This window comes from Syngnathus scovelli, chromosome 18 (genome assembly GCF_024217435.2).
Source record: "Syngnathus scovelli strain Florida chromosome 18, RoL_Ssco_1.2, whole genome shotgun sequence".
Lineage (NCBI taxonomy): Eukaryota > Metazoa > Chordata > Actinopteri > Syngnathiformes > Syngnathidae > Syngnathus > Syngnathus scovelli.
This window is the reverse complement of record NC_090864.1, coordinates 12,121,397-12,131,955: the sequence shown is the minus strand read 5'-3', so window position 1 is coordinate 12,131,955 and position 10,559 is coordinate 12,121,397. Positions and strand designations below refer to the sequence as shown.

The 10,559-nt window shown below is 50.4% G+C and overlaps 1 protein-coding gene across 1 annotated transcript; it reads right to left on the bottom strand.

The window, feature by feature from the left end:
- Positions 1-697: 697 nt before the first annotated feature.
- Positions 698-6,394, bottom strand: shha (sonic hedgehog signaling molecule a). The gene is made up of 3 exons (XM_049749019.2): positions 5,636-6,394; positions 2,653-2,914; positions 698-1,488 (listed from the first exon to the last, which is right to left on the bottom strand). Exons 1-3 carry the CDS (start codon positions 5,936-5,938, stop codon positions 803-805), a joined length of 1,251 nt encoding a protein of 416 aa, XP_049604976.1. The 5' UTR covers positions 5,939-6,394; the 3' UTR covers positions 698-802.
- Between the last annotated feature and the right edge of the window lie 4,165 nt (positions 6,395-10,559).

Sequence of the window (10,559 nt, the reverse complement as noted above, 5' to 3'; positions counted from 1 at the left end):
TGAGGCAGAATATCTGTCCCTCTCTGACAACCCCCCCAAAAAGTTTTTTTTTTTTTTTTAAGTCTTCCAATACTTCCCCAATACTACTGTATTTAAATTAAAATATATTCTCATATCTTTACACTATTTCAAATTCGGTAGCGATCTGTCAAAATCTAATTTACAATTCTGTGTATAAAAATATAATTTATGGAACCCCAGCAAGTTTGTTCTTCCCCGAAAATATAACAGTCAGTGGCGCGCACACACACACACACACATCCACACACCCACACATACACACACACACACACACACACACATATATATATATATATATATATATATATATATATATATATATATATATATATATATATATATATATATGAACATTACAACCTGTCAAGAGTTAGCTTCATCTTCTTTCTCTTTGTTATTATTGACTCTCTTTTTTTTCTTTTCTTGTTTGTTGGTTTTGCATTGGACACTTACAAAAATAGATTATGCACTTTTCACCGCAGCCATCAGTTCATGTGAGAATAAATTATTCAAACTTTTCTCTCTCTCTCTCTCTCGCTCTCTCTTTCTTTTTAAGGCTCCGTTCGTTCTTTGAAAGGGGGGGCGCGTCGTCGTCGTCATCATATAGAAAAGTCACAGAAACAATAATAATAAATATCCCATCATCAACTCCAACTGCATGGGGCCTTTGTCGCAGTTTTTTTTTTTTTTCCTTCTCTTTTAATCATTATTTCATCTACTGAAGAGTCCTACGTTTATTTTGACTTGTATTTATGTTTTTAATGTGTGGAAAAGTCTGCTTTCAGCTGGACACGCCGCCGCCGCCGCCGCCGCCGCCGCCGCCGAGGGGATGCAAGGCGCGGGACTCCAAGAGCCACGTTCCCAAGTGATAGAGCACTTTGGAGTACCAGTGCACGCCGTCCTCGTGCGTAGTGTTCGGGGCCTGCGCGCAGGAGAGCACCGATGACAGCCAATGGGTGAGCCGGAGCGGCGCCAGGGCCCAGTGCGCCAGTTCGTGGCTGTTCACCACGGCGTAGCAGGAAGCGAGCACCCGGTCCACCACCAGCGTGCCCTGCGCGGTCAGCGGCGCGTAAGAGCCGACGTGTACCTTGGTGGAAATTCGCGCCACGGTCGCCGGTCGGAGCCGCGCGCCGTCCGGCACCAGCACCTCCTGGCCCGGCCGCACCTGGCTGGCGAACACCGCCGAAGCTCCGCGTGTGGAGTTGTCGACCACGAAGAGGAGATGCGCGGCGGTCAGCGTGATCCGGTGGCCGGCGTCGGTCTCCACCACGTGGAAGAGTCGCCGCGTGCTCGAGTCTCGGTCGATGAACGTGAGGAAGTCCGTGAAGAGGAGCTTGCCGCTGGCGTCCGCCGCCAGGACCTTGTCCCCGCTCTGGAGGTCCTTGACCGGCTTGGTGGTGCCGTCCTGGAGGCTCACCGTGGAGGTAGCCGGGAAGCAGCCTCCGGACTTGGCCGCCACGGAGTTTTCTGTCAACGTGCACACCGTTCGTTCGTTCGTTCGTTCGTTGGACATGACTTTGACCGTATTTGCTGCATTTACTCAACTGCAGATGGACGGAGGGAGCACTCCACATGATTTATTGATCAAGTGAAAGCAGAATGTAGCCCGGTGTGGAAGAGCTCATTGACAGCATAGCGCGCTACGCTTTGCAGACTCGCTACTGCTGTTTTGGTTAGCAAGAAAATAGCCTCAACAGTAAATCTTGAGACGCCATAGACCTCGTTTGGATTCCCGTTAAGCGGTTCTCTTGGACCTCCTGAAAATCAGCTCTGCTCAATTCAACTTCAATTTGAACATTTTGTCCCTTGAAGCGGACACGCAAGGTTTGTGCACAAGTTCCTGGAGAAAGTTTTTAAAAAAAAAAAAAAAAAAAAAAAAAGAGCATTCCCTCCGTGCAGGATGCGTATTGGCCCGCTCCACACAGTCTGAGCCCCCAAAAGCCCAGGCTCATCTATTCTTAATTAAAAAAAAAAACCCAATAAAGAGCAGCCATTGTCATTCAAAATCAGCTTTTTCCCCCCAGCCCCCTCCCCTTCTATATTTGCTCAGGTGCAGGGACCTCTATGTGACAATTCACACAAACAGGCGACTCACCACTGACTATTTACCCTGCGAGGCTCCCCACTTGTAGATTTGAATTTAAATGAGGGCCCCCGGACTCCTTAAATGCTCGCGCCCATGTCCCCCTGCCCGCGCGGCTGCTTTGTGACTCGTCTTGATGACAATAATTTTGGCCTTGGTGGGAGCTCTTCACATACCAGTTTCTAGGAGGAGGGAAAGTGGGGGGTCTGGAGTTGTGCTCAGAATTTGGGGGCCTTTTAATCTCCTTTGGAGATTGCCAGACATGAAATAAGGTGACAAGCCGCAAACCAGATTTGGCCCAAGCGATTGGACATTGTCGGATGGCAAGTGGCCTGACCCCCAAATGACACGTTGGGGCCCCGCCCACACTATGATCTAGAGTGTGCTCGGAATGATTAATAGGGGATCCATCAGGCAGATCAGTTGAAGACTTAAGACAATGAAAAAAAAAGCCATTTTCACCGCAAGCGGCGCAGTGTGAAACTCCGTGCTCCTAATAATAACAACGATATTACGGTTTGGTCTGATTTCAAAGGCGTGCGACGTACCTGCTTTGACCGAGCAGTGAATGTGGGCTTTGGATTCGTAGTAGACCCAGTCGAAGCCGGCCTCCACCGCCAGCCTGGACAGCGTGCCGTACTTGCTCTTGTCTCGGTCCGACGTTGTGATGTCCACCGCCCGGCCCTCGTAGTGGAGGGACTCCTCGAAATGGTGGCCGTCCTCGTCCCAGCCCTCGGTGACCCGCAGCTTGACGCCGGGCCACTGGTTCATCACTGAGATGGCCAGCGAGTTCAGCTTGTCTTTGCACCGCTGAGGACGAGACAAAGGATGGCTGAGTTGCCTTTCTTAACCTGAACCTTCTGCGTACGTATCGTATTGGATCAAATGTCAGCATCTGGAGGAGCCCAAGTAGGCACCCGCCTGCTGTACCCTAGTCTGTCATACCGTAGCGTAGCGTAGCGTAGTGTAGCGTAGCTAGCTAGCTAGCCTCTTTGGGGTTTACAGCTCGGGAATGTCCTGACAGAAAAGGGGCTGTTGGTAGCCTTGTCTTGAGATTAGCAACATGCCTGTAACAATTTGGACTGGAAAATGAAGGTTGTACAGTTAGAAACTCGGGAATGCTATCCAAAAGATAGATGTTCCTTTCCTTCTCTGTCTGCATGGATGGAACTGCTGGTGTGACGTTTAAATGTGAGCTTGCATTTTCATTTCTCGGCACGGAGCAGCGGCGTCAGAGGGCACATCTCGGATAAAGGGGGGGAAGCCCACGATGAAATATTGATAAGAGCCCACATTCGCTTCACTGCTCTATAACATATTGGTCTGCATGAGAAGGTGCGAGCCTTTTTTTCTTCTCTATTCCCATGTTTATGTGCCAGTGAACGCAGCACGGATCGTTTTATAAGGGCAGCAAGTGATAGTTTGGACTAAATGTATAACCGATAAATAAAAGCGAGGATGCTTCTCCTTTTTGTTTTTTGCATAGTCGAGCGATACGTCAAATAAAAGCATCACAAAGAGGCTTTTCAGGGACCACTTTTATTCTTCTGGTCCGGCAAAGTCGCGGGGGTGACGCGCCTCCTTAAGTGGCCTGCTGACTGACAGACAGACAGACAGACAGACAGACAGACAGACAGACAGACAGACTTGTGAAATGTCCACAAGGTCCCTTTTTCTCCACCAGTCCGCACGCATCTATCACCTTTATCACACTTGTAGAATGCGCTGCAGATATGTAAACGCAGAAGGGGGGAAAAGACACATTCGAAGTGAGCCAGCCGTAAAGGGCCCCTATTTATGAATTCATCAGGTCGTGTGCCGCAAATCAAGCCAAATTCTGCTCAGCCACCGTAACAACCCCGAAAGCCGGACTTTGTGCTTTGGAAAGGAGGGGGTTAAAGTTGTCCAACAGCCAAGCTCTTAATCTGCTTGACAAATGATTCGGTCGAAGGAAACGCTTCTCAGCTACCTGTCAGCGCAAACAGCCGTTTTGACAACCCGGGGGAGATGATGTCACGCTTAATTAGCTCCTGTCAATGAAGCTCGACTTGATCATAAAACAAGACCGCAAACTCCATCCGTACAACCAACACTTGTAGGCTGAAAGGAAGCGACTAATGACTTCATTTAGTGCGCTCTGTTCAGGAAGCTTACGCTGACCGTTCGGCTCGCGTCCGTCCGCGAACACGAAATGCATTTATTCTTCCATGTAAGCTCTCCTACGTTCATGCGTAAATTCCCGTGCATGCGCAAACGTCCCACTGCGAGCGGCGGCTCCGTGCGTAAAGCCGCGCAACACCGCCACTGCAGCCTTAATAATCCCCATGTGACCGCGCTTATGCCGCGGACAAACAAAGTAGCTCCTTTTTGCTCTTGACTGGAACTATTTAGCGGGAGAGGCGCACTCGCGGCTTTCGGGGCTTTCCACTGCAAAAAGCGCGAGAACACGCAAAAGCAACAGATATCGCAACCGTGAAATACGCCCAGCGTGGAGTTGTGCTCTTCTCATCAATGATCACAGACACTCAGATTGTGGGCCGCAATTTGGCGTCCGTCCCCTGGATGCGTGCGTGCGTGCGTGCGTGCGTGCGTGCACGGCTCCTGCGTCGAGAGGAGATGCGATGATGGGGGGCTACGATCGCGGGAGTTAGACGAGAGCGAGAGACCGAGCGAGCGCACGCACGCACGCACGCACGCACGCACGGTGAATATTTCATCCCGACTCCTTAGCTCGCGTGTGGCCCTCATCAGGACCACCAGCATCCCCATCAGGACCACGACGAGCCAAATCGACCTTGTAAATAATTCACCAGCAGGAAAAAACACGTCCCCCAAAAATGTCTTTTTCTATCAATTTGCGTCTTGATGCATGGTGACCCGGACCCGTTCGAATGACGCAAAAAAAAAAAAAAAAAAAGCCACCTTTAGTCCAAATCCCCGCGCAATTCAAGCCAATTTGACTCCAAATTATGCCCACCTTGCTTTTATTTTAATAGGGAGCAGCTGGAGGAGGATACAAATATAGATACGAGGAACAAGGCTTGCGCATGAATATTTTAAGTCCACTGTCACCAAGCATGAAGGCCGAGCGTCCCTGACTGTCCGCATGCGCGCTGCCGCGTTGATACTTTTTTTTTCATCTCTCTCTCTCTCTCTCTCTCTCTCTCTCTCTCTCTCTCTCTCTCTCTCTCTCTCTCTCTCTCTCTCTCTCTCTCTCTCTCTGTCTATCTCTCTCTCTCTCTCTATATATATATATATATATTTAATATGGGGAATAAAATGAGATATGATATAAATAAATAAAAAGTGCGGGGTCGGTTTCGGCTGCGCAGAGCCGTGGATAATGCGTAGAGTTCACCAGGGGGCTAAAAAGACTTCACTTTGGAGGTGCGCAATCGGACTGACAGGGGATGGTGCGTTCACGGAGTGGGGAAAAAAGGCGGCTCGGTGGCGCCGCGCCGCCCCGCGCCGCGCCGGACAGCGCTGCAGCGTGCGCGCGGACGGGGGCGCGCGTGCGTGCACCCACCTTACCTGAGTCATGAGCCGGTCGGCGCCGGTGTTCTCCTCATCCTTGAAGATGATGTCCGTGTTGTAGTTGGGCGTGAGCTCTTTGAATCGCTCCGAGTTGCGTGTGATTTTGCCCTCGTAGCGGCCGCTCGCCCCCAGGGTCTTCTCGGCCACGTTGGGGATGAACTGCTTGTAGGCGAGAGGTGTCAGCTTCTTGGGGTGCCTCCTGCGGCCGTAGCCCCGGCCCGGTCCGCATCCCATACCGGGTGACACGGCCAAGGACGAGCAGACGACGGCGACCAGGACTATTCTGATCCACAGCAGCATGTTGATGAACAGGGTGGGGGGGTGGGAGGGGGGGGGGGAAGGGAGGAGGAGGGAGAGGGTGGGTGTGTGTGTGAGTGTGTGTGTGTGTGTGCGTGTGTGTCCTTCAGGAGGTGGCCGGCCGCCACTCGGTGCGCCTTTGCCGGCTCTCTCGGTGCCCTTGTCGCTCGCCCCCCTCCGGTTCTCTTCTACGGCAGCAGGTGCGGAAATGAATGGCACGGGAAGGGGAAGAACATCCAAGGAGGCTTTTTTTTTGCCCTCTTCTTCTTCTTTGCTCTTCTAAAGGAGCTAGCTGAAACCAAATGAAATCATAAGGAGGAAAAAAAAAACCAAACCCGTCGGATGTTCAAGTCGAGCTGCAGCCGCTTGTGTGAGGCGACCCGCTTTTTACTGCTTTGTATTATAGCAGCGATCTATAGCAAGGGAGGGAGGGACTTGATTGGCTCGCCCTCTGCATGTTAGCCCACACCAACCCACTCACAAAAAGCAAAGATTCCTTCCTTCCACCTGCGTGTTGCGTCGCTGGGAGGGAGGGAGAGAGAGAGGGAGGGAGGGAGGGAGGGGCTCCTCCATGGGAAAACAGCAATTATAAAAAAGCGCCATTTTGCCGCTCTACCCCCGTGAACCTTCACGCACGGCTCTTTTTGGAAAGCCCGAAATGTTCCAAATGTTGCAAAAGTGGCAGAACGGGACAACGCCAAAGCTGCGCGCACCCTCGTTGCGCACGTACGCGCGTCAAAGCCACCCAAAGAAAGCAACCAAGACTCTCAATCCCCATTACTTGATGAATTTGCTCTGAATTCTACTTGTGGTCTACACCAGTAGTTGTCATCATCATCATCATCATCCAATTACATATTTCAAAGCAGATGAAAAGAAAATCCATAATGATAAAAAAGAGGGTTTTTTTTACTGTAAAACCCCATCCAATGACTTACCTGCTTGGCTATGCATACTAGCTCGTGATTCTCCCTGTCATTGTTAGAACTCATGAAAGCCACTCATTCCATTGCGTGAAGATAAAAACAACAACAACAACAACAACAACAACATATTTTTTGCAGAGCACAAACATGTTAATCATATTTGGCAGGTGGACCACGTTGTCTCGTCAGTTCTTTGCTTGCTTCTGTTGCTCTCCTGCGGCCTGCTGCAATGGTGAGTGTTTCACACACACATTTGCGTACATTTTGGATTGACTTGGTCTATTTAACATTCTGACCATTCCATATGGGCAACTTGTTGTGTCTTTTTTGCAAATCAATCCCTGCTTCCAACATTTGGCCACCACAAATGTGAAGCAAATGAAAATATGGTGGTGTCAAAAAACAACAACAACAACAACAACAACAACAACAACAACAACAACAACAACGACGACAACAACAACACACAGTTGGTGTGTAAAATCATGGACTGGTATAGAACAGGAAGCGTACGTATATAACAACAGGGAGCGTGTGCGTGATTTGGATGGCGGCAGTCTTCGGTCGCGCTTTGCGTCTCATTAAAGCTCACCCTGGCCGACCTCCACGTTGGCTCGCCGACCAACCTGCCACTCGCCCACGTTGTCGGCCGCCGCCAAAAGATGGCGCACGCTTGGCAAGCGGTGGCTGAATTGTTGGATTTATTATTCCCCTCCGTCCCATGCAGTCATGCTGCCCTGGGGGACAATTTAGTGGAATGAAAAGATGTTTCCAAATGTTCATGATGTGATGAATCCTTTGGAGTTTTCCTTCTGCCTTGGCGGCGGAGGTCTGTCTTTGTGGCCAGATTCCACCCAATGCTACTTCCCCTTCATATGAAAGTTAGTGCTGGCCGCCTGGAGTCGAACCTTATTTATTGTAACGTGTGACTACATCCAAAAAGTAGACCTTTGAAGCAAAAAGTGCTAGCTCACATTTCACAGGTTTATCTCCTGGATTTGGATCATTGGTGTAAATCCAGCGCTCATCGTTGCCACCTACTGGGCTGGGGTGCAACCCCCACTTTATTTGGTAGGCTGCTTCCCCACAAACACTTGTTGAAGGATTGAGGTCGGACGATGACACCTTTGGTGGGAAGGTCGCGTGTGACGGCCAATCCACTTTTGCTCCTTTTCTCTTTTCAACTTTTTGACAAGCATAGTATGGAGTCAACCAACTTTTAAGAGGGCATGTCATGGAAACTGGAGAAACTCTGCACTAGTAATTTACGTATCCACTGTCATGGCCCACACGCAGTTTTGCGATCAGCTCGGTCGGGTGAAGATCCAAAGGCACTTTCAAGCAAGCGCGGGGCGGGGAAATGCAGAAGCGCAAAGGTAAGGAGAGCTGCCTTGAAATGTGTACTCATTAGCATTGGCTAGCAGTGTCGGCTAGCAGTGTTGGCTTGTGATTGCCCGCCGGGCCGCCGGGCCGCCGGGCCGCCAGGCCGCCAGGCCGCCAGGCCGCCCGCTGAGCTTGCTGACATTTTGAGGAATCATTTGTTTGGGACTTTGAAGGTTTGAAGGTGGCGCTGTTGACATGACTTGAGTCGTCTTCACCTCCTCCTGCTCCCAATTAGCACCTTAAAGCCTCCTCGTGTCGGAATGTTTTGTAACATTGTTAGACGGATTAGGAGTGCGGGAATAATGGCGCACAAACATGTAAGTAGTATCAGGCTTTCCGGGTTGTTTGTCTTGGCGGCAAATAGGCTTTCTTTCCTCTTTGTGTTGTGACAAGTAACCAAGTAGAAATAGTAGCTGTACTCTTTCTAAATGAGCATTTAGCAAAGCCATGCCTATTTCCTTTTGGACTCATTTTGAATGGAAAAATCAAATGACACGACCTATTTCTTTTGAACATCTGCCGCGGAGTTTGAGTTGCCACTTTTGCTTTTCACCTTGCCCGAACATTCTTTTGCCCCTGGAGAGTTGAAGCCGAAAAGGACGGCGGCGGCGGCGGCCGTGTGCGTGCGTGCGTGCGTGCGTGCGTGCGTGCGTGCGTGCGTGCGTGCGTGCGTGCGTGCGTGCGTGCGTGCCTGCGTGCGTGCCTGCGTGCGTGCCTGCGTGCGTGCCTGCGTGCGTGCCTGCGCCGCTCACAATGGGAATGTCACAATACAGTAAATGTTGGAATCACAGCTATCCGGCATGTGTAAAGGCTTTTTATTTGCTCTCCTCGGGGCCGCTCCCAATACTTAAACATTAAACGCCAAGGCTAGACAGCCACAGCCACTTTGAACTGAGGTGAAAGAGGGCCAGGGGGTTGGGCTATAGAGTGTGTGTGCGTGTGTGCGTGTGTCTCTGCGTGTGTGTGTGTAAGCGCGCACTCTGTAGGTGAGTCAGCCCATGACTGACACCTGTTACATTTGACAAAAAACTCTCCTCTCACTTGAGACAAAAAACATTCAAGAGTAGAATCTTCACCAAAATGTACGCAATTGAAAATGTTTCTTGGCTCACAAGCTAGCCAGCGTTTTGTTAGGTAGTCTGTTGGGCTCCATATGAATCGTCCAAATCCTTCAGGAATACACCGAGTGTTTGATCGATAGACATTTCTTGAAATCATTTTTACAGTAGAGGGCAAATATGACTGGGATGTTCTATTGAAAATAAGGACTAAGTCAAATGGTGCTAGGTAGCAAGCTCACGCGGGACAAAATCCAACCACATATTTATGATCTGGAATCGATGTTGATTTTTTCCAAATAAAAAAAGCCAACACGTATGAAAAGGCAAATGCTAGCCACATTAGCCGCTCACCCGCACTATTATGAGGCTTAGCAAACAATGTTTTAGCGACAAAGCAGGAGCAATCTTTGCAAGCTTCCAGGGCACCCTAACAAAACATTGCTTTTCGTGGCTTCCAATAGCGGCGGCGGCGGCGGCGGCGGCGCGTCAAAAGGATGTTGACTCGAAATTAGTTGTAACACGCCGTCCTGCGAGTGTTTTTGCTTCAGCGTTGCGCTCTGTAAAGCGGCACTAATCCCAAAGCGGCTTTCCTCCAAAACAACACACAACCTTTTGAGAAGTTCGTACAATTCAAACAAGAAATTGCGGCTACGCGAGGCGCGCTAGCTGGGACGGACGGGGCATGTCGGGGCAAGTCGCCATATTTGTTGGCGTCATCCGCCAGAGGTCAGATACAGCAAATAGGAAGGAGGACGAGGGAGGGCCGCCTCATCTCGTCTTCAAAGTCGCTCGAATGCTGAGCAGTGACACTTGCTTGATGTGATTGACGACGTAGCCACGAGTTGTGATCGTTACGTTGGAAATAGGCTCGGGTCTCGGGGCTCGGGTCTCGGGTACGTCCCGTCGCTGGCAGCGAGCGAGCGAGCGAGCGAGCGGGCCGATAAGAAACGCCTGCCCTGTTTCGGACCAGGTGAACGTCTGCTGCAGGTGGGAAACTCCTCACGCACACCCTTTATCTTTCCTGCCTCCAAGCTAAAGAAAGAAAAGGGGAGAAAAAAAAAAAGCTCCAAGGATTTCCCGACTGCAGGGCAGGGCAGGGCAGGGCAGGGAAGTTTAGAAAAGGCAGGCAGAGGACATCAGAAGCCAGAGGATCACAGGCAGGCGGTCGAGCACGTGCAGGTGTTTGACGTCGTAACGTGATCAAAACGTCATTTTTACTACCCACGTCATTGCGACATTGCCAGACTTTGCCTG

Excerpts from the sequence above, each read along its gene's own strand:
- shha (XM_049749019.2), bottom strand. The coding sequence starts at position 5,938 with ATGCTGCTGTGGATCAGAATAGTCCTGGTCGCCGTCGTCTGCTCGTCC. Across the intron at positions 2,915-5,635 it reads CCGACCGGCTCATGACTCAG|CGGTGCAAAGACAAGCTGAA; the intron begins GTAAGGTGGGTG and ends TCTCGTCCTCAG. Across the intron at positions 1,489-2,652 it reads TCACTGCTCGGTCAAAGCAG|AAAACTCCGTGGCGGCCAAG; the intron begins GTACGTCGCACG and ends GCACGTTGACAG.